This window comes from Lissotriton helveticus, chromosome 10 (genome assembly GCF_964261635.1).
Source record: "Lissotriton helveticus chromosome 10, aLisHel1.1, whole genome shotgun sequence".
NCBI classification, from domain to species: domain Eukaryota; kingdom Metazoa; phylum Chordata; class Amphibia; order Caudata; family Salamandridae; genus Lissotriton; species Lissotriton helveticus.
This window is the reverse complement of record NC_136071.1, coordinates 931,858,680-931,883,048: the sequence shown is the minus strand read 5'-3', so window position 1 is coordinate 931,883,048 and position 24,369 is coordinate 931,858,680. Positions and strand designations below refer to the sequence as shown.

The 24,369-nt window shown below is 40.6% G+C and overlaps 1 protein-coding gene across 2 annotated transcripts in view; it reads left to right on the top strand.

Annotated features, from left to right (window-relative positions):
- ADAM22 (ADAM metallopeptidase domain 22) overlaps positions 1–24,369 on the top strand; it is a 1,243,161-nt gene that overhangs the window by 929,323 nt on the left and 289,469 nt on the right. For both annotated transcript variants that reach the window (XM_078663588.1, XM_078663589.1), the window contains one exon: positions 14,529–14,600. In XM_078663588.1, the coding sequence (XP_078519714.1) occupies positions 14,529–14,600 (72 nt within the window). The remainder of the gene's footprint in view (positions 1–14,528; positions 14,601–24,369) is intronic.

The following is a 24,369-nucleotide window of genomic DNA, read 5'->3' as shown; positions in this document are numbered from 1 at the left end:
TGCGCTGAGCTTCCGCCGGCAATCAAACCGTAAGCCCTGTGCTCTGGAGTGAGCCGCTCTAGCCTCTACGCCACACCTCTCCCACTCACCCATCCACAGAATCTCTCCAATTAATGAAGAATTGCCAGCTCAGCCCCTTATGTCAGTGCACTTATTCTGTAGCTCTTATGCTGTATGGTTTTTGTTTAGACTCAAAAGCTCTTCTTCCCACACCACATTATTAAACTATGATGTTTTTGCAAAATTTTAGCTTTGATCATTTCTTTTAATGTATCTTTTAATAATTTGCTATCATGCTCAAAGACTTCAATCGCGTTCGCCAAAGAAAGCTAAACTAGGTATTGTGATCTGCAAAATTCTTTGCTAAATTGGATGAATACATCTATTACCAATAACCCTTTTTACAACATCTGCCAGTTATTTTTAAAAATAGAAAGTAGCACAATTGCATGCTTCATATTGGTATTTATAATTCTTTCTCTGTTACCTCCTGTGTGCCCTTTTCAAATAATCTATCATCCTATAACAGGTTGTATCTTATTATCTAATCAGAGTTGTTTTAATGTAGAATTTTAGGATCCTTCAAACTAAGGTGCAAAATCAGCTTAAAGTGCTTTAGAGGAGAGCCTGGAAATCTAATGGCATTTTAGTACCTTTTCACAAACTTCTACTAATATTTCTACAGAGTTGGTAAGGGCCACCCTTCATGACAGAAGGAGTACATTAAGGTTTAGGATCTATTGCAAAAATCACAGTGGGACTCCAAAATGATATATTTTTCTACGTGAACTAGTCAGTTTTTCTTCACTACTTAGGTCACACCGTTGCCTCACCCTGCTGCCATTGCAGCGTTGTGGATGATCTTTGCCGCATTGAGGATGAACTTTGCCTTTGCCAGGTCCCAGAGCCGGTGCTGTGGCCTTGGCTGGTGTCCTGTGGTCCTGTGGGGCGACCGCCAGCTGGGCTTTGCTGGAATTTGCTTTCCCGACGTAGGGACTGGATCATTCCACCCTATCCCCTCCCCCTCCCACCCCTCCCACCCCCACTCTGGAGGACTGCTGCCCTTCCAGAAAGTTCTGTCAGGCCCTCTTGGAACTGTTTTCTTCCTCTCACATTACAGATGCCCCGCTGGCTGAAATACTTTGCTACCTAGCATAGCCCCCTCCTGCTGTGCTCCGGCAGCAGTTCATTTGCATCGGTGAGCCCCTCCCCTTCTTTGTTTGTCTTAAGCTTGGCCTGTTGCCCACTGGGGTCATCCTGCCCTTCTCTGCAGCCACAGTATAGGTCCTTGGATCAGTGAGGGTCAGTTGGAATTGAGACATTGCATGCACTGACCTCTGCTTTATTACCGCTACTCCTGTTGGTGGCTCTGCTTGCAGACCCCCTGTTTCTACGTATGGACCTACAGGCATTCTTTGATGCACTTCCTACCTTGGGCCACACTGAGGCCCATGTTTGTTGACTCTTCAAGCTGTTCTGGGGTGGGTCTTAGTCCCCCACTAACACCATTGATTCACAAGAGGGAGGAACCCTCCTGGTTGCACAAAGGCAGCAACAGACTCCTACAGTGCGGAATGCATACAGGTTTGTCCGTCCGCAGCCGGACAAGGCTGTGCTGGGTCACCTCTCTTGGCCCTTTGCCTCGGGACATTGCGCCCTTGTGATAACTCTGCTGCAAAAATCCCAACAGCATTGATTGCGGTAAGAGCATGGGGAAAAGGAAGTTGATTATGCCGGCTGCAACCATCACCAGTTTTTTTACCACTGCTATTGGGGCAATTAATAGTGAAGTTGAGTGCGTGGTGGAGATGTTGGGGCCACAAAGAAAGCTCTGCAAATCAGCCCTTTGGAAGGAGGCACCAGTGTTCCACAACTTCCGTGTCTGGCTGGTAATGACACAAACTCTGTGGAAATCGTGAATTCATGTGTTTTCAATGGTGACTTGGAGATTTAATCTAATGACAGTCAGAATACTCAGATGAAGCCACCAGTTCACTGCCCCCAAAGAAGGCCAAAGGGAGTAATAATCCTCCTCTAAAACTAAAGTTGCCCCCAGTTTTGAAGAAATCAATCCTTTGCAGGTAGGGACACTGTGCAATTTTCTCAGGCTGAGCCAGTTAAAGAAACCGTCAACGAAATCTTGATACACATCAAGTTTGCAGATATTTCAGATACAACTTTAAAAACGTACTTTAATCTAGTGCTAGCCATTCTAAATAGTATTGAACCGCCCTTGAAATTTTTATCGGGTAAAGCTTAGGCAATTTGTTGGGCAAATCTGAAAAACCGTCGGAACTAAATCAAAAAGATCACAGTTACAAACTGGTAATGTAAAACAAGGCAGACTACGTGAGGGTGGCCATCAAGATAACAAGAAGGGAAATAGTATCGCTTTAAAATATTTCGATCATTCTGCACACATCATTTCAGCAGGGGAATGAATTGTCTGTGGCGCAAACATGCGCTCAGCGAGGAACTGGATCGAGGCCTGATTCAATATTAGAAGAAGGAATTACGAGTGTAGGTCAACAGGCAGTTCGATCCAGTTCACAAAGAATCCTGAAGCTTCCGCCCAAAGCAACTCCGTTGGTAATTATTTAAAAAAATGTCCCACCCCAGTCCCCAGCCCCATGATGAAGACCCACAACAATTACAAAATAAGGTTGTACATGGAATACAAAAATCTGCATATTGTCATAGTTGTGAGGAGTTGTTTAGGAGTTTAAATAATAAACAGAGAGTATCCTGGGTTGGCTCCCAACCAAAGGAGGATCCTGGAGACTGCATTGTTGTCAATTTTAGAAATAAGTTTATGGCAGATTTTCTTTTGGAAAGACTGTAAGACCGTGCTCGTTAAGGGACGGGATTAGGGCAGTACCCCTGGGTCATTTTTATAAACCAAGCAAACAAGTTCCTTCCATGTTACGTTCCACTCACGGAGGTGCCCTGGAGTTATTTGCCATCCCGACCTACAATTGCTTCTCTCCTTTGGAACACATTGATTGACTGCAAACCCAGAGGATACCCACTGCTCAGGAACTCGCAAGAAAGGACACAACGATATTTATTCAGAAAGATGCACTCTCTCCCTCAGTTTGTTCTAATATGGAAGCAGACATTACAATCACACCGAGAAAGTGAGGGACAAACATGTGACACTTGATCATAAAAAAATGGCAGTGCAGGTGACACAGGACGGACTGAACCAAAGGCTAATAATCTTATTTTGGAATGTGGCTGGGCTTGCAAGCAGGGTGAGAAATGATGATTGGCTAGATTTTATAAAGGACTATGATATTGTCTGTCTTCAAGAAACCTGGGCCTGTGACGTAATACATATTGATGGGTTTACTTCTATCCATTCTCCAGCCGCTCACTCGTTGGGAGGCACACAGTGGTTTGCTTACTTTAATGGCAACCACCATGGATATTCAACTATGGTATGCAGTTCCTTTAAAAGAGAGAAGAAGAGGAAGAGGCCTGGTCGGTCTAACACCCTAACCCTATAGTGGAGACAGAGTGTCTCCCACTTTGGGATTTAGTGCCCTCACACACCCAGTTGGGTGTCATGCTTCATCATATTGCATGCTCCTCGTTAGGCCGGCGCTGCAACGCCTGATGGGGGGCTCTTTATCGGAGTTATTTTCGTCTCAAGCCGTTAGTTGCAGTGTGGGTATGGGGCCCTGTAGTGTAGATGTGAGTGCAAGGTGTTAGGGAGTTGTGCAGAAAGGGCTAAAATGGGGCACAGTGGCACTTCAAATTAATTTTTAATCAGCGAGCTCACTGGTCCCAATTAAGATTGGAAAGGTATGCCACCACTGGGATAATGGACAGTGGTGGCTACGTAATAGCGGTCCACATGTTTCTTTGTGTCTGGAGGATCACATGGCAATTCTTCAGGACCAACGGCTAGATGTAGGTAATTTAGATTTACAGATTCGAAAATACCGAATTTTACCGATTCAGTATTTTCAAATCGGTAAATGCAATGTAGGTAATTATTCGGTAAAAAATACAGAATCAGTAAGATTCGGTATTTACCGAATCGGTAATTACCGACTCGGTATTTGCCGTTCATTCCCATGGGCCTGGAGGCCCATAGCAATGAATGTCAATTACCGAATCGGTAATTACCGATTTGGTAAAATTGGTAAAAAGTCAAGGGTGACAGGGTTTCACTTTGACACCCTGCTGCACCCCTGATTAGTACTTGTGTGCACATGTTGCACACATACATGCCCTAAGGGCATGTATGTCTGTCACATGGCACAGGTGTAAATGCACATATTTGCATTTACATAGGAATTCGTTATTTACCACCAACTAATAGTTGGTGGTAAATAAAGAATCCTTAAAGCCCTGAAGCACTGTTGAAAGTGCTTCCTACATCTCATTTACCGATTCGGTAAATACCGAATCGGTAAATTATGATTCAGTAAATACCGAATCGATAAATACCGATTCGTTATTTACCGAATCGTTAAAATAGCCTCCTACATAGGGAAAGGCTTTTCGGCCGTTACCGACCGGTAAAAGCCTACCTACATCTGGCCCCAAATGTATACTATCTACACAGTGGTTGGTTCCAGTGTTAGTGTCAAGTGTAAACCAAGCACTAAAGAAACCTAGCAATAAGGTATCTCATTAGTAGACCAACCTAAAACAGAAGCGAAAACAACATAAAACATAAGGAACAACATTAAGAGCCGCATCTGGAGAGATAATATCCAGATTTACAAGCTCAGGTGGTTAGTCGAACTCATAAGTGGTAAGCTCTGTGAAAAGGAAGAAACAATGTGGCAATATATATAATGCCTTATGAATAAAACCTAGGCCTGTTCAGGGTGGAAAGAGCTCACTGCACCGCAAAAAGAGAAGACATTGTATATGACTAGATCCGGCTTTTGGAGCTGGTCTTTAACAAGTACTTGGCTAGCACACAAGTTGCTCTTGAAGGGGATTGAGCAGCATTCGGTGCTACCTCAAACATTACCTAAGTGACCAAACAGTTAAAGGCTCCTTTGTGACCACCAGAATAACTAAATAAGAAGTATAATATAGAAACTCAGTGCCTCTTATTGACTGGCCTCAATGCAGTGATTACTGAAATAGAAAAGTGAGGTAAAATATTCAGATTCTTTCCTGGGCTTTCAAAGGAATTCTTGGGCAAGTGTATGCAAGTTTGCTGGAATGATTTACTCAAAAAACATAGCTTGAGGTATCTTCACTAATCACGCTGTTCAAACTAACAATTATCATGATGAAAGTGAGTGGCGGATCCTTACAAAATTGTAAGTGAAATACAGTTTTAGACTGTATCATCCGGTAAGGGATAAAGGTATCTAATGCATACACTTCTTAAATCAGGCACATCTACTCTCACTTGAAACAAGTTTCACGTTAGATATTTTTTTTATAGTTTATCACTGGTTGCCGCTGACTAATTTCTGCCCAGATCGAGGACATTAAGAGTGATAAGGCAAGTCTGATCATTACTGTAAGAATCTGGACATGCTTTGCAGATTCTAGAGCAATACAACAAATCCGAACATGCAGTTAGGATTAATGAGCGTGGATGCAAATCTGTACACGTAGTCAAGATTTCTGGATAATTTTGCAAAGGTGGGTGTGCATGCACGATTTCTGAGTGATGGTGCCAATATCAGAATTTACCAATTATTACTGAGTGATTGTGAAACTCTGGCAGTACACTAAGATTCGTGGTTGATGGTGCAAATCTGAATATGCACTAATGGTTGTTGAGTAATGGCACAAATGTGTCAAGGAAGCCAAGATTTTTAAGTGATGGTAAAAATCTGGGCTGGCCCTCAAGAATTCTATGGGTAGATCTAACCATGCACTCAGGATTGAGAGATAGTGCAAACCTTATGGCAAATCTCAACATGCAGTTATGAGTAATGAGCAATAGTGCAAATACCAACATCTTCTCTATTACTTTTATTATGTGTACAGCAGTGAAGGTTCCATATATCCTGTTGACTCAATTCCAGTCTCACCCTGCCACACAAAAAACACACACAAACTTGATAATTAATGCAAAACCACTTTCAATTAGAAAATTGCCATATCTTTGTGTTTTGCCTGTGACTGTTTTTCCATGAAGGTAGCAAATGATCCTATATGTAATGGTATTTTGATGGACACAATGTTGAATCCTGACTTTGTGTTAATCTTTTTGTTCTAATGGTGGCTCCAGGAAAAAGGGTGCTTGATGTACAAAACGCTGATTACAAAATAGTGGTCACCAAGTGCGACCAATATATTTGTGGTTTAGACTGGGTCGCATTCCAAATTACCTCATGAATATTGAAGGTAGGTCACAAATTGCGACTCACCCTAATTGGATGGCGACCTGCTGGGATCAGAAGACTACCACATCTGTGATCGTATTTCAATAAACAAAACTTTTTTTTAATGTAGTCTGTTTTTCTTAGAGGAAACAGGACTGTGTTTTTAATTGAACGTTTACTTGTTTTAAAGTTGAAATTTAGCACCATACTCTACGCCCAAACAAACTTTTTTTTTTATTTGCAGAGGTAAGGGGTCATGTGGATCCCTTTCATTTTGTGAAAAGCTTATTACCCCAGTTCAGGAGTTTGCAAACATTCAATGTTTTGCGATCAGATTTAAATGGGAAAGTATAGATATCTCCTAAAGTATTGCTATTTTGCAGGAATGCCTACAACACGCCCCTTCCAAATTGTGATTCTTTTGCGGTTCCTTAGGGGCTACTAACATGTTTTAGGAGTGGGTAATACTTTACAGATCCTAAATTGGGTTTGTATTTATAAAACAAGCATGGGCAAGGCCAACTGGTCAGGCTTTGACCGCTAGCCTTTTAGTACTTCTTGTTTTGTTTTGTCATGGTTTTTGCAAAACTTTATTTTTCATGAAGCTGCTAGGCTCCTATTCTATAATCTAAAAAAGCAATGGCTGAAGTGTTTTTAAAAGTACTCTTTACCTTGGTGCACCTGGCACTAAAGGGAACTACATTGTGTTTGTATGGGCTCCTTGTGAAAGGGCAGCATGCTGTAACTCATAGTAAAGTCAGTCAATGGCTGAAGTGGGCTAACATTCCCCCTTGATGCATGCTGGAGTTAGTAGAAGAAAAATGTGAATGACCCAATCACTGACTAGTGTATGAAGTCTGGCTGAAACCCCTGTAAGTAACTATGTTATGTACATACTTTTAGTAAACTCAAAAGGATTTAGCCAACACAGATCTAAAAAAAGACATCAGCAAACCTCACCTTCGAGAAACAAGGGAAGAAATTAAGGAAGTGGGGCATACAAAAAAATGAAGCAAGGAAATAAAAAAGGAAGGAAGACAAAAATGAAGGAAGGGAGGGAGGCAAAAGGGAAAGGAATGAAGACAAAACGGAAGAAAGAAGGGAAGGAACGAAGGCAAAAAGAAGGAAGAGGAAAAGAAGTAAGGGCTCAATTACGATGACGATGAGACCGCCACCGACACCACAATACAATGGCGGGCGGTGCGTTGGCGGTCGGAAAAACCAACCGCCACCCATCTGATAGGCTCCTTTAGCCCGCCGGTGGGGCGGAGGGGCTTGTAATCCATAGGCGGTGCGTACCAGGCACCGCCATAGGGATTACGATGCTCCTTTCCACCCACCTGTTAAGGGCGGCCATGAACAGGCAGGCGGAAAGGGACTTACAGGGCCCGATATGAGCCCCCTTCCCCCTGGCCCTACGCTGTGGGCACTGGGGAGCACCTAAGGTGCCCCCCTACATATCCCCGCACCATGTGCCTGCCATGTAGTACAGGGATATGTAAAGTGTCCCATTTTTGCATTGCGGTGGGTGCTGCATCCAGCAGCACCTGCCACAATGCAAAATATAAGCATTGCGACCGCCGTGGTGTCGGTCGCAACATAATGCCTAGTGCGGGACTACTGACTAAGCATGGGCGGATTTTGCGGATCCACGATTCACGAATTTGCGGATTCACGGATCGTGGATCCGCAAAATCCGCGGATTTAGCGGATCTGCGGATTTGGGGGCGGGGCTTCCTCGAGTGTGTGGGCGGGGCCAAACGGACGGGGCTTCCATGCGAGCGCACATGCCTCTTGTGTGTATTAAAGGTCAGAGATCGATCAGAGCAGCAGATTAAGAGACAGAAGCCCCCTGGTCACAGGAACAGCACGGGGGTTGCGCTCGTGAAAGTCAAAGATGCAAATGCATCTGGGCAGCATCACAGCGGATTTTCGATGGTATATTTGTGAAGAAGGCACATCTGCCCAACGCTCACAATTTTTTTTGGGCTGATGAATGAGTCACTGCATTTGCACTTCAACTAGTTCCAGCGACCAAGTGTGTGTTACTATGCAATCGCGCCGAAGTGCGCAGGGGTCCCTGGAGTGAAATGGCCATCATAGTGGGTAAATGGCGGGAAGACGGTGCACACCTCGAGTGTGTGGGCGGGGCCAAACGGACGGGGGCGCTCACGATTATTTTTGGGCTGATGAATGAGTCACTGAATTTAAGCTTCAACTAGTGCCAGGACCGTCGTGCCAGAATGAACCCTGCCCTTCATATTTATTCAAGAAGAAGACACCATGTAAATAATTTACGATGGCGCCGGCAAGCTGCCAGCGCCATCCTGCAAAAGTTACTTAATTAGCTTCAACAGGAAGCTCCAACTGATAAAATAAAGCAGGCGCTCGAGCCCCTGCTTTATCTTATCTGTTAGAGCTTCCTGTCGAAGCTAATTAAGTAACCATTTGAGGATGGCGTTGGCAGCTTGCCGGCGCCATCGTAAATTATTTACATGGGGCTTGAACTTTTGACCGCAAAATCCGCTCCGATCGCGGATTGCGGATTCTCGGTAAATTCGCGAGAGTTCGCGGATCGCGGATTTACCGAAAATCCGAAAAATCCGCGATCGGAGCGGATTTTGCGCTCATGCTTACTACTGACAGCCTGTCGGACAGTCCAGTCCACGAAAGGGTGGCGGACGGACGAAAGTCCGCCTGCCATTTTAATCAGGCCTTAAGTCAAGGATAAAAGAAAGGAAGAAAGAAATACAGAGAGAAAAGAGGGCAAAAAATAAAAAAGAAGGAAAGAAGGCAACAGAGAGGAAAGAAAGGAATAAACAAGGTAAAAAGAAAAAGGAAAGTAGTGAAGAAATAAAGAACTAAAGAAAGAAGGCAAAAAGAAAGAAGGAAAGAAAAAAGCAAAGAAGGAAAAAGAAAAAAGAAGGCAAAAAGAAAAATAAGTCAACAAAAATGTTAGAAGGCAAAAAAAAGAAAGGAAGAAAAAGGAAAGAAGGCAAAACTGAAAGAAAGCAGACAAAAAATAAGTGAGAAGGGATGAAGGTAACAAAGAAAGAAAGCAGGAACAAAGAAAGAGAAACTAAAGAAGACAAGAAATAAAGGTGAAACAAGGAAAGGAAGCAAGAAAAGGATTGAAGGCAAAAAAGAAAGTAAGAAGAAGTAAAGTAGACAAAAAAGGAGTAAAGAAGGCAAAAGAAAGAAAGAAAGAAAAAGAAGACATGGAGGCAAGAAAGGGGGAATGAAGGAAAGAAAAAGGGAAAGAAAGAAGGCAATTGGAAAAAGAGAAAAAGAGAAGGAAAGGAGAGTAGGAAAGAAAGTAGGAAGAAGAAGGAATGGAGAAAAGACAAAAGGAAAGAAAGAGAAATAAGGCAAAAAAAGAAAGGGAAAGAAATAAGAAAAAACACCAAAAAGAAAGAAAAGAAAAGGCAGACAGTAGAACAAGAAAAAAAAGGAAAGGCAAAAAGAAAGAAGAAACAAAATGAAAGAAGGAAAAAAGAAGGTAAAACAGAAAGAAAGAAGGAATAAAAAAGAAAAGAAAGCAGATGGAAAGAAGGAAGGAAAGAGAGTTCACAGTATAACATATTGTATATTAAAACCCAAATTACACTCCACCTATGTTTAAATAAAACTGTTACAAGTGTGCTGCAAATTAAACACCATAAAGTTTGGTCTTCTTCCTGGGAAACGTTTATGAAAGAACTATTGGTGAAATCTCAGGAAAACCTTATGGTATGCTGTGAAATAAGAGTAGTCTAATTCAAAAGGAATTTATGACAGCATTGGAAGGAGACAGGAACTGATAAAGCTGGTATGTGCCCTGAGCTCACTTCAAAATGCATCAGGCAACTCTAGGACTAAAGCGAACCCTTTGTGTGCAGATGTGCACCTGGGGAAGAGCAACATGCAGTCACTCAAAGTGACGTTAACCAGAGGCTTAAGTAGGCTGACTCATTGCCCAATTCTGTATGCTGTAGTCAGAGGAAGCAAATTGAAATGACACAACAAAAGATCAAGAGAGAGGTGTAGAGAGGTGGCTAAAGCCCCTTTTAGTAAGTATATTACACATATTATTTTAATAAAATCAAAAGGTCTCGACTAACACAAGACCTATAAACGTGGTTACTGTCACAAACAGTCCAAATTGCTCTTTGCAATGGTAAAAATCGCTTTGCACATCAGTCCTAAGTTCTTGAAGCTCCAGGATCCCTACCTTGGCTGCCAAATTAGTAAAAGGGTCCACTCATTCAGCGGGAACACTTAAGGCTGCTTGTTGTTCCCAAGCTGTGAATATGTGTCTTTGTAATGATCCTCTGAACCAGTAAGAGTATAAAGAAGCAGTAGTCCCAGACCTCCTTTGTTTCTTCTAATTGGAAATTCGGTGCGGACGCAGGAGATACAAAGTGGTCTTTGCCTCTTTGGTTCATTATAAAATGAGCTCTTCTGCTTATCCCACTAAGTTGTTTTTAATGAGCCTCTGTCGTTTTAAATTTGTTTGATTAGTTTGCAAAACTGCTCTGTAAAAACAAGCTCTGTTCTTCCCCGACTGCATAATCATGGCATGGCTTCTGTAACCCGCCAGCGTATGCACCATCTGTGTATTACACAAAGTGCAATTTAAGTGAGGTAATCAAGGGAGTTAACGAATGTAAATAAAAAAGGTATATGGTTATGGGTCTTTTCCTTGACAAGGAATGCCCATGCTGTTGTGAACATAATTGTACCTGAATGAAAACTATATACATTTGCCCTCATGGTGTTGGGTGTCAGTATTTATAAACCACCGTATGTGTGTATATCAGGGTGACATTAACAAAGCTGAAACAGTAAGAATAGAAGCATAGATTACTTACAGAAATACCGAAGTCCTGGTAGATGTACATCATAAGTTAGTGTGTTTGAGTGTATTTAGGACAGGTAGCCGCACCTTCTCTTGATTTTACTGTGAGAATTAGAATCAACACTTATTTCTACATTGCTGACAGGGAGACTGCCCCTGCCTATTATTGCAATAGTTAGTATTGTATGTTCAGCTGGGAATGCATCCTTGAAAGCTTAAGTAACAATGGAAGTAATAGAAGGACAGCTTCTAAAGACTACCGCTCTCTTTGTGTTCAATAACATGTAATTAGTGGGGTGATCCCCTATTGGTCATAACCCTTAAGCATAGCATGCCTTACTCTATGTAGAAGAGAAATTTGAACAGTGAGCAACCCAAAATACCCTTGAGGGCTTGGGTGATTAAGTAAAAGGGTAGAGGTGCCTTCAAGGGAATTCGCTTGAGCAACTATTAGAAATTCAAGTATAACTTGAAGGGATAAATCAATAAACCCTATGTGAATTCAATTCCACTAAATAAGTAAACGATTTTTTAGAAAACAATTCATCAAAATACAACAATAACTACATAAATGACAAACACAAGCACAAAAAGGTGTATAGGAAAAAATAGAATTTTTTTATTTTAGGTGAACATCATTGAAATATCACCGAAACGCCACGCCGCGCCGACTGTAGTTTTCTTTTTTTTAAAATTGTTTTGTGATGTATGAAATATTGATGCTTTTATGTTTTTATGAAATTCATGAGGAAATTGTATTTTAACCAATATATATGTAATAAATTGTAAAAATATTTTTTGACATACTTAACTGTGGGCCTGTTTGTATTATTTTCATGTTAGCTGACATAAAGAAGGATCAGTCCCTTCTTCCTTTTTATAAGAATTTGTTCTGCTATACACTCGGATATGGTCTAACCTTTGCATAGTAGGTGTATTATGTGCTTAAACTCTTATGACATATCTGTGTCCATCTGGTTGGGACATTGTAGTTTCTGTTGACCTACTTACCCAGTCCCTATTGTGAATTGTAGGGTACCTCACTTTCTTTTAAACCATTGTCTTCTTACAGAGCAATACTTGGTCAGTGCCGGCCTAAGAGCGTAATCATTTTTTTTTGTTTGATGAAATGGGTTAAGCTGTTAATGTTAAGGGAGATCATTGACAGTGCATTGTTAAGCTCATTTGCACAGTACTGTATTTTGGATTGTATTTTGCAGATTCATATCAATTTTTCTTGTATTTGTAATTGGTGATAGTGTTGGTTGAGAGACAAGTAGAAGTAATTCACTCAATGTTTGTTCACTTGATTAACTATAATGTCAGTGTCTGTGTTGTGTCCCTGAAGCTGGAGAGAGAGGTATATGCATTGGATATATAAATCAATAAATCTAGAAACTTCTTGCACTCTAGGGATAATTCAGTCTTGGTTCTGAGTCTGGCTATTCGTTATGCCTGTAATCCGTGGAGTTGTGGTTGGTGTCCTGGCCAGGGGCTTCAGAACCACCGGGCTATTCATTGTAAGACTATATCTTCTATACGTATTTCGTATTTTCCAAATAAATCATCTGAGGACTTGCTGCCCCTACTGTCTATTTTCGGTGGTCCCCTTGTTGCTCATTTCTCTTAGAGACCCTATGAGATATTGTGCTGGTTAAGTCCTATACAAATTACCATCCATGGAAGTTAGTGCTCACAGAGTGGCCTTAGAAATACTTACTTCTCTCAGTTTCCCTCCTACCCCAACTCATCAAACCTGCTGGCGTACCAGTACAACATAGATAAGACACTTTTTAGTTCATTACTTCATCCAAATCTGATGCCATTAGTGAAATAATCGCAAAACAGACAGCCGCACAGTGGCCAGGCATCTTTACAGTATCTCCTGCTTTGATGGTGTCCATTGTCGCTGTTTGCTTCCTTGCACCCATTTACGTGTCACCTTTTCCCATGCGTGTCCTATTGTAAGCACTCTTATGAAAATGAGGACAATATGGTAGGCCAGTAGATTTAACCAGCGTTGGATTCCTAGATTGTGGATTTGTGGAAAGGTATTCAGTACCTCTGCGCTGCAGTGGAAGCCAGAAGAACTGAGCTTCTCAATAAACTTCCTCTTCACCCTTTAGTCTGGATGGCATAGTGATATGTTCTATCACTGAATGAAGTTCCTGCCTTTGTGAGACGGGGGGGTTAGTTTTAGGTATTACTCAGACTAGGGAGTCTCAGGGAAGGCATAGCAGGTGGTTATTTGTGTAGGGGAATGGAGGGAGTCTTGTGATCATTAGCAGTAGCTGGCCATAGTTATTGGTGCCCTTTTTGAAGACCAAAGCACCCTTCCTATCCATGTCAAGGTGGCCACTACATATTGAGAGGTGGTGTCCTCTTTCTATGTCATGGAGCAGCTTCACCATCTCCTGCACCAGAGGGGCCTCTCTGCCACTGCTCCGGTCCCAATAGTTATAAGTGGGTGAGGATTGTGTGCACAGTAATGATCCACTATAATATTTTTGCTGTTGTCCTGCCTGTGAACCATTTATATCATTCGAATTCCGACTTCGGTGCCAGGTGTCGCATCTCCTACCATACCCTAGGGTATTCCATAGAACTGTGTGCCAGTGTCCGTCATATGGCAACTTTTTTTACATATCTGTAGCCGTTTATCTAGTCTTTTGTGGCTTGGGCTTGCCATGTCCTTGTGAGCCTCAGGGACATGAGGCCATGTTCATCAGCTCCAAGCCAAGCTCCCCTGCGTGGTCTGCCTCGTGATCAATCCCTAAGGTATAGATATTATACGACATGACATCACTTCCTGTGATGGTATTTCCTATGATGTCACTGCATGTGATGCCAGATTAAATTGCCTATGATCATTAGCCCAGTTGCTTTGTTTTTTAAGACAGGTACCTCAATATTGGGAATCACTGTTTCTGCACCAATCCCCACGTCATTTTTTAATTTGTGGGCCAATACCCAATCCTCATTTCACCTGTCCAGCAAAAAAAATTAAAGTGCCTATGTCTTCCTATGGATCTTTAAGACCCCACTGGAGCAAGTGGTTCCTGTAAGCAGCGACGCCTGGGACCACCTTCCCTTGGGCGGTAAATATGTGAACTTTCCGAATGTGTTTATAAAATCAAGCTGCTTTACTTTTGCTAAATGTTAGGCGCATGAAAGCAATGATGAGACGGTAGTGCCATATATTTTAATCGGGGGCAATTTAGAACTTGTGCATTTTGATATATTTAGTGTCGGTGATGATGGCTAACTTGTGCTGCCATATGTAGTAAGTATTTACATATTTGGAATGTCATTTCAGCGTTTCTCTTTGGAATAAATTGTTCAGTTAACTCCCAAACTCTTGATTTTTTTCTTCTTTTCAGCTGTTAGATCCTCCAGAATGTGGCAACGGCTTTGTCGAGGTTGGAGAAGAGTGCGACTGTGGCACTTCCGCTGTAAGTACTTTAATTGCAGTCAGTAACTCCTTTTACAGACTTTAGTGCTTGTGTTTACCTGAGGAGATATCGAATATTCTACCTTTTTAAAAAAAAATAAGTTGTTGTTTTGTCAAAATCATAGAAATCCACATGACTGTACTCCGAGAACCCTAAAACACATCTTAATGCATCTGTTTATTCACGATGGCACATCATTTTAGAATGGTTTTGTAAAAACATCTCATCACTGCATATGAATGATTATCACAAGACCAGAGCACAAGAGGGAAGATCGAAGGTGTGAAGAGGCATGGGCGAAAATATGAAGAGCAATTACTTTAAACATTTATTCAAGATACTTAAAAGAAAACATGTTAGAAGTCATAATGAGTCATGTGAAATGTTAAGGACAAAAAAGGCTATTTTTTCTTTGATACAAGGAATCAACAGCCCTAGGTGCCCCGAGAAACGCGTTAAAACAAATGAGAGACGTGCATGGAAAATGGTTAGAAAAGCAAAATAAACTGGCAAACTCATAAAGCAAAGCAGCAGACCTTTTTTTTAGGTTTAGATTGTAAAAAGGAGCATGGAGGTTTTAAGGCTATGGGCCAGATGTACGACCATTCACTTTAGCGAGTCACAAATTGCGCCGATTTGCAACTCACTAAAGTGAAGGTACAACAGTGTTTCAGACACTTTGTGATTCCCCAATGGGGTCACAAATTGCATGCCTCATCAATATTCATGAGGCGACACCATTGGGAATGGCTAGCACTCACAGGGATAGTGGCCTGTTGGAGTCAGCAGACCACCATGTCTGTGACTGCTTTTTAAATAAAGAAGTTTTTTTTTTCATAACCACAAATGCGGTCGCAAAACAACAGTACATGGCATTGTGTGGAGAAGTGTGGCTCAATGGTTAGAGCGACAGACCCTGATGCAGAGGTCTAGCCTGGGACCAGGGTTCAATTCCCGCCTCGGCGGGTGTTGGACTCAATTTCCTCGGACCTCATGATTCTCACCTCGGTGCCTATTCTAACCATGGGTCCCACTCTGCAACTCTGGGCAATAGCTTGCTTAATCTCCACAATGTCCCCAACAACGCTAGGATGCCTGGCTTCACCTTGGGGGTGCCCAGGAGTGCGCACCTCACAGGGAAAAGCCAGGAAGGGTTCCACAGCGGTATGCGTACAAGCGCCGAGATACCCTCATGGGTGGATTCGTGCGCTATACAAGTACTATTACATTTACATTTACATTGAGACTCGCTATAAGGAAGGGGCATCCTTCCTAATAGCTAGAGTCGCAAACGCTATTTTGTGAGTCAGTGACTCGCAAAATAGTGTTTGTACAAGCCTGCAAAAAAGGGTCGTACATCTGGCTCTATGATTCGGAACGGAGAAGGAATCACTGGCAAGAATTTCCTTGGGGGTCTGTCCTAGGGTCTGAAAAGGTGTGGAGCCGAGACAAAGGTGTATTTCAGCCCCAGAAAAGTAAAAGGATGTGCTACATCAGCTAATGAAAGTAGTAATGAAACAGCCTATCTTACAAGGTTGAGAATGGGGACCATACACTTTTTTATAGCATTTCCAACCATGGGTAAGTGGAATCGAAATCTTCCAAAGTGCCCTTGTGATGGAAAATCAAACCAGACAACTTTACATTTTATCTGATTTTGTGATTTGTTTTAGATATTAGGAAGATCATTTTACGCCCATTATTTTTAAAGGAAAAAATTGTACTCTTATAAAGTTGCTTTTGATTTTATCTCTTAAAAATCTAAAAAATCTATCTAAAAAAATTAGAAAGTTTGCCATGCGGTGGTGGTCTATACCCAAAGGGCAATAAAAAGAAGAAAGCTTAATTCACAGCTTGAGGCTATACTTTATGAAGAAAACAGGATATGTACTAATTTGCGATGTTTAAGGATGTTGTATGCCTTACATCTTACATACATCACTTAAGCACTTTGGGCCAGATGTACGACCTGCCAATTAGCAACTCACAAATTGCGTTGTATTTGCAACTTGCAATTTGCGACTCGCTAATTGGGATGCACAACAGTGTCTCAGACACTGTTTGCAATTCCCAGTGGGGTCGCAAGTTGCATGCCTCAATCATATTAATGAGGCTGTTGCAATTTGCGATCCCATTGGGAATGGCTGGCACTCCCAGGGATGGTGGCCTGCTGGGGTCTGCAGACCTCCATGTCTGGAACTGCTTTTAAATAAAGCAGGTTTTAAAAAAAAAAATGCAGCCTGTTTTCCTTAAAGAAAAACGGGATGCATTTAAAACCTAAAAATGAAACTTTCAGTTTCATTTTTTAAGGGCAGGCAGTGGTCCTTGGGACCACTGGCTGCCATTAAAAAATATTTGCGCATGCATTTACAAAGGGGAAGGGTTCCCATGGGGACCCTTTCCCGTTTGCGAGTGCTTTACCACACTTCTGAGAAGGGTGGTAAACTGCAAGTGTTTTGCAACCGGCAATTGCGGTCGCAAAACATTCACTCATACATACCTTTTGAAGTCGCTATTAGGAAGGGATGCCCTTGGAAAGCCTCTTCCTAATAGCGAGTCTCTAATCCTATTTAGCGAGTCACAAATTGATTTGCAACTCGCAAAATCGGATTAGTACATGGGCCACAGGTTTTTTGCGGACGCAAACGGGTCTAAAACCTATTTGTGCCCGCAAAAAACCTTTGCACATCTGGCCCTTTAAGTACAAGTTACCTTTTGTATTTGACTCTTGATGGATGAAATATAATACTGTGTTTATTGTGTTTACCCATCTATAGACTGATCTCTAACTCATGTTTTATTGCAATGCTTATGATGAATTGTGAAGAGGCTTACTCTTTTTTAGTATGCTTTTATGGTTATACTATTTTTAACCGAATAAAGCTGATTTGACTTTGACACAGCCATTTTAAAATGCTATTTAATATGCTATGTGACAGTGTGATTTTATAGAAATCTGATTTAGAGTCAGTGGCTAGCTAAAGTAAACCTAATCACTCAGCATCCAAAAATCTAACTTAAAATCAGGGAGTTGACGCCCCCATTTCTTGTGTGGAAGTTTCATAACTCGGATTGCTCGTCTCGCCCGCTTATAACCCCAGATAAAACCTCCAATCACCCAGATGTCTAAAACATTAATCTGGGACCCGTAAAGGGATTGCCCTGGTCTTGATGAAAAAATTATGTTTTCTTTAGCTGATTGTCAATTCAGGACCAAATCATGTTTGTTTATATTGGGGATATCCAAGTTCTCGATCATACTACAGTATGTAATGTTTCATAAGCGTTTCCACTTTATTTTGTACGAATATTTATTTGTGGAGCATTATGTACCTAACATTTCTGACTTGAAATGATAACAAGAAATAAAGAAAAAAATAATCTGGGGCCAGATACAATTCCAGCCATGAATGAGAGCTGCTTGGATTTCAGTACCACTCTTAGTACAGCTCCAAATAGCAATGTATTATGTGGGTGACTAGTGCATTGTTAGGCGAATCAGTCTAACTAAGAGATTTAGGAATTGTAAAAGAACAAAACATGCCGGTGAATCGAATTGAATTGAAGGGAAAATTGTCACCCAGCATTCCAAGGTTCTCTAGTGTATTCAAATTTTACATTTTAGAAGCAAAAGGTAGAGGGGATGCTTATTTACAGGAGGTTAGAAAGTTTCTCAAACCCAAAGAGAGTAAAAATTATTAGGAGTGTCTGGGAAGATGACAAATAAGATTCAAGATAGCTACTTCTGAATTTCTTTAATTGTCCACATTACAGTTATAGACATGGTTGTACTTTGAGAGGTTTAGATTTACTAATCCAAGTCAAATCTTATCTACATTGAGGAACGTTTGGGACTTTGGAGTGGGTCACATTTACTATATCCATTCCACCCATAACCACATTGGGAAAAGTGTTGGAATTTGGAGGGGATTCATATTTAATATTCCAACTCCAAACGTAACCCCAATGGGTGACAGTGTTGGACATTTTAGGGCTCAAATCTACTATTTCCACTCCAAACCTAACCACATTGTTGAATATTCTGGACGTGAGGGGGTTCAGATTTACTATTTCCACTCCAAACGTAACCACATTGGGGATTGTGCTGGACTTTGGTCGGGTGCAGATTTACCATTGCACTCCAAGCTTACAAATTTAACCACATTGGGGAGAGTGTTGGACTTTGCAGAGATGGGGGATGGGGGGGAGTAGATTTACAACTCAAAACTCCAAACGTCATCACATTAGGGAAAGAGTTGGATGTGGGGAAGGGGGTCAGACTTGACTACATTGGCAACTGTTGGACTTTGCAGGGTCAGAAAAAATTAAAGAGGCACCATGTAAAATGACAATATATGATAACCTATCCTACAACAAAGTTTTCAAAATGACTTGGTAACTTTTTCCCTTGCTCACTACTGAACCGAAGGATTTACCTTGCACCCTTTGCATTTTATCAGAGCTTGTATCCATCTACACATTTGGTACATCAACATTCTCCACACCAATCTCAGACCCTTTATTTACACCACACTACTTCCCACATTGTGTACCCACTCACATCTTGACTCTTCCTTTGCTAGTATCTATATTTTTTCAGATTTCTACACAAAGTGACTCGTTGTAGATTCCACACTCTACCATCTTCCATTTTAACAGCATTACTGAAAACCTTAACAATCTGCTAAGGTTCTGACCAACAAGGCAAACCCTTCTGTATAAACCCAGGTTTCTTAATTCTTGCATATTGCCTCACTTCCACGTTAGCTACCGTCACCTTATTGTGTTATGCCTTTGCGAACAATTGACTAGACTAATGTTCACGTTTTTGATCATCAACCACCATGGAAACAACTTGGTAGAAGGTTTCCTCCCTCTTAAAAGTTCTAAAGGCAGTCTACTGGTCACAGAGTGTTGTGTTATTCCGTACAATATTAACTTGCTTTGCAATGCTTTCTTCCAATGTAATTCTTATTTAAGTGCTAATTGTATGGCTTCTTTTATGACCCTAGTAAACCACTCAACCCCACCATATTCTATTATTGCATGGGTCTGGTAGCAACTCCCTCTGAATAACAGAGCAACTTCTTTTAGCTTCTGTAAGTGTGAGTGAAGCCTAGGCAACGATCCATTCACATCTTACCTCCCTCTGCGACAATACTGCACAAACACAATACTCACTGACATCCATTGAAATTACGTAGTCTATACCCATCTCAAAAGATTTCAAACCGGGGGCCAGATGTACGACCATTTTTGCATGCGCAAATGGGTTTGCGAACCCGTTTTCGTATGCAAAAACAGCATTGGGAATGTACAAACCCTATTTTGCGAGTTACAATTTTTTGCGAGTCACAAAATACGGTTTTGTGACTTGCTATTAGGAACTGGTATTCCCTCCCTAATAGCGAGCACAACCCTATGTAAGAATGTTTTGCTTCTGCAATTGCGGGCACAAACACTCAAAAAGTACCACCCTCTTGAAGAGGGTGGTAATGCACTCGCAAAAAGAAAGGGGTCCCCAGAGGACCAGTTCCCCATTGCAAATGCAGGGGAAGCTAACATTTCAAATGTTTTTTTTTAAATGCATCCCGTTTTACTTTAAGGAAAATGGGCTGCATTTAAAAAAAACTGCTTTATTTAAAAGCAGTCCCAGACTTGGTGCTCTGCTGAGCCCAGCAGGCCACAATACCCGGAAGGGCCTGCCATTCCCAATGGGGCGCAAATTGCAAGAGGCTCATTAATATTAATGAGCCTCTCTATTTGCAACCCCATTGGGAATCGCTAACAGTGTGAAATACACTGTTGTACATTGGAAATAGCGCCTCGCAAATTGCGAGTCTCTAAGAACTCGCAATTTGTGAGGCGCTATTTGCATGGTCGTACATCTGGCCCAAGGTGCCTGTGAAATTTCTTTCTTAATCAAGACACCAAGAACGTTTAACATTCTCAAGTGTTCCACTTTGGTCGTATAGTTTCCCACAAATTTGAGTAAAATCCCATTAATCCTAGGAAGGACAGTAATTGTTGTTTAAAAGTGCACGGGCGTTTGTTATTGCTTCATTGTGACCACCTTTTAGATAAATGCTATCACTTGATATCACATGGGCTAAATATTCAACCTGAGGCTTACCAAAAGCACACTTTTTTTCTTTTCACTGTTAATCCTTTGTTTGTTATGACAGACAAAACTTGGTTTCGTTTTTTTTCATGGTTGGTTTTGTTCCTCCCAAATATCAATATATCGTCTTGGAAAACGCGTGTCTCTTTTATGTCTTACAAAATCGTTGACATTTCTCTTTGATGTACTGCTGAGACACTGGCTAGGCAGAAAGGCATTCTCCTATATTGAAATACCCCTTCTGGTGCTGTAAAATGTCTTGATTTCTCCCCCAGTTCCACTTGATCAAGTGGACTTGTAAGATTAATTGTAGAAAACACCGTGGCATCATTTACTGATGACATTCATTCTTGTAAATTAGGTAAAGAAAATGTATCTACCAAAATGACGTAAATCCCCATTTGCCTGAAGTCAAATTTCCACAGAAGTCCAATATGGACTGTCAATTGGTTCAGTGATATCTTTGCCACATAGATCTTCAAGCATTAATTTTAATGTATGTCTATACTTCACTGGAACATTGCTTAATTTTTGTCTCACTTGAATAACCTTCTCTTGAAATACAATTTTATTTTTTAAATGTTTCAGACTACCAAAAGATTCACTGAATACTTTAAGAAGTTCATCTTCAGTGTCTCATACTCGGAACTTGTTTCATTCATTCCTTTTATGGCATTAACAGGGAGATCGGCAATGGGATCCAATCTGATTCCTAATTTACTGATGTGGGACACTCCAGAATTGTCTTATCGGCTACATACAATTTGCCATGACATTTCTTAGTGTTAATTTCCAAATCCAAACATGTTAGTTTAATCCCATCCCTCGCTCTCCTTGTTCTCCTCCCGCTTAATAATCCCCTTAATGTTATTTTGTGCATTTCAACAGTTTTTTACAGCATAAGATGTATGTTTTATTCATTTCCTTATATATTTGAGTAGTTCTATTGTATACTCTATGGTGTATTTCATATTTTATTTAACTTTTGTTGTGTTTCAATTACTTCTTATACCATTATTAAATGCTGTTCACTGTTCTAAATAAACGCAAACTCAAAAAATCCACACACACACAAAACCTACCATTGGTATTTTATGACCTGTATAACTACCTGAACTTACATCTCAAGTTCAAGTTTTATTTATTTATGATCTTGGAACTCCAAAGAGATCCACATAAAATTGAAATGTACAATTACAAAACATTAAAATATGATATACAAATACCCTGAGTGTTATAAAACATCAGATAAAACCAAATTTAATGATCATAACCTCCATATAAATGTTTTAATACATATTTAAAAAACACTTAAAAAAGTAAAAAATCCTATGACAAAACATTTAATTTGGCGGTTCATAAATAGAATCTGTTAGTGCAGAGGCAGAAAGAATAGATAATTGTAAACAGATTGCCCTCCTCCATTTACGCCGATACAATAAAAGGGCGGGGCAGATAAATAGCACATGATTGACATCCTGGATAGAAATATTGCACACATTATAGACTGGAGAAGAACCATACCATTTAGATAATATGTTGTTTAGAGGGAGAATACCCGGCCTCAATAATAACCACTTCCAAGTGATATAAGCCTGTACTTTGTTTATCACACAGGAGTCAATAGTTGGGTGGGCGCCTCTCTTTAAAATACGGGCTTCCCTATCCATGGTGAAACTTAATTTCCAGGTGGCCTGTTTCACATTGGCCTTTAATTGATATGGCGATAGCGTGAAAAGTACGTATTCATCCAGTTGTAGCAAGTCAACCGCAGCTCCGAAATTTTTAACAATTAATGACTGCTCATTCAGACTTCCTAATAATTCTTTCCGGATAAAAGATCTTAGTGTATACCAGGATCACCCTTTACAAGGCTTGTAACCCATCGCACTATCACAGCAAGACCCTGAACCCAGCTACTTCTCAGACCAAATTCCAACCTTAGTGCTGCCACTGGACAAGCAGAGTTGACTGAGGCTAGGCTCCGTAAAATGTTGCCTTCTGTCGTATTTAAAAAGCCCCATTTTCCTAAGTCAAGTAGTTTAATACCATACAACAGGAAAGCAGGAATTTTAGCACGTAATACCTCTAATAAAAGTGCAAAATGTCTTCTTCCAGTTGATCTATAGAGGGAACCCAAACTTTTTCCCTGTGTAATTGCTTCATAAATATTATTTTCTATATGGGCTTTACCACTTAGGTTGCCACACACCGTTTTTCCCAAGAAAACATATGATTTTACTAGTTCCAGTTTTTGTCCACCTACAGAAAACTACCATACTTCAACTTTTTTCTTCTGTGCATGCACATTATTTTACTTTAAGATACATTTATCTTTAAATAGTGGGCCTCTGCATATTCGTGTAGCACCTGCAGATGACTATTTAATCCCCTCTGCGTCAAATCCAGTATTAATATGTCATCAGCATAAAGTAAACAAGCAATCGGTTTTCCCCCCAGTAATGGGGCAATGCCCTCACTTTGAAACAAAGCATGGGGAAGGTCCGATAAATATAGGGAGAATAGTAGAGGAGCCAATAAACATCCTTATTTTAGGCCATGTACAGTGGGGGTAGTTTGGGAGAGACCTATTTCCCCTTACATCTGCATTCATTAATCCCTTCCTGACCCTAACACATGCCCTTGCCCAAAATAATATCCCATGCACAAGAATATACCAATGCATTCACTTGAATACTATCAATTAGTAATTCACAAATAGGTCTTTTCACTGTCAATTGTTTCATATCATTTGTTTCATGCTGCAAACTCAATACAACTCCATGCATACTCAAAGTATCTTTATCATTGTTTCAGACATGAAATTAACTCTCCTTCTCATCATTTTATTCACTCTACTGAAAAGCCCTTTTTCTTGCAAGTGCTACGTATTTCCCTTAGGCAGGACACTATTTGGCATCGGCTAATTAGTTATTTAATCCACTTCCATAACACAATATGTCTCTATTCTTAGCACTAGTTTATTTCACGTCAATTTTTCTCCATTTGTCATTCCCTGCCCTCACATTTGTTATCACTGCATTAATCACACTAGATCTTTCATTCTCCTTCCTTACTATTTAAATGCATTTTTCTGACACTTCATTGCTTCTCGCAACATCCAAAATGGCTTTCAAAGACATCTCACCACTCTACCACGATTTCTTCTATATTTTGTCTGACTTAACTTTTATTAAAACCTGGTGTCTCAAAACTTGGTCGTAAGGCATGTTCAAAATTACATGTGACTGTCAATCCTCTCAAAACCACTTCACATTGATGAATTGTTTCATCCTGTTTTTGAACCTAGACTAAAATTTGAATCTTTACAACACAATTAATTTAACTTACATATCTTTCATGTAATTGCTGAATTGCAATTTGACACACATCTATTTTGCCTGTATTTTCAAAAGGTCGGAGTTTTTAAACTTTCTTACACTAATCGCTCCTAATCTGTGTTTTAATAAGGATTACTGCCTTTCAGGTGAGCATTCTCCATCTTCTAAAACCACCACATAAGCTTATGATAATATCAAGCCAGAACTTCCACTATAACAGGGGATCTCCAGGCTCAGCTAAAAAAATGATGCAGGTTGAATACAAGCCATTATCTTAAATACACATACATATTTTAACTCCCTTACA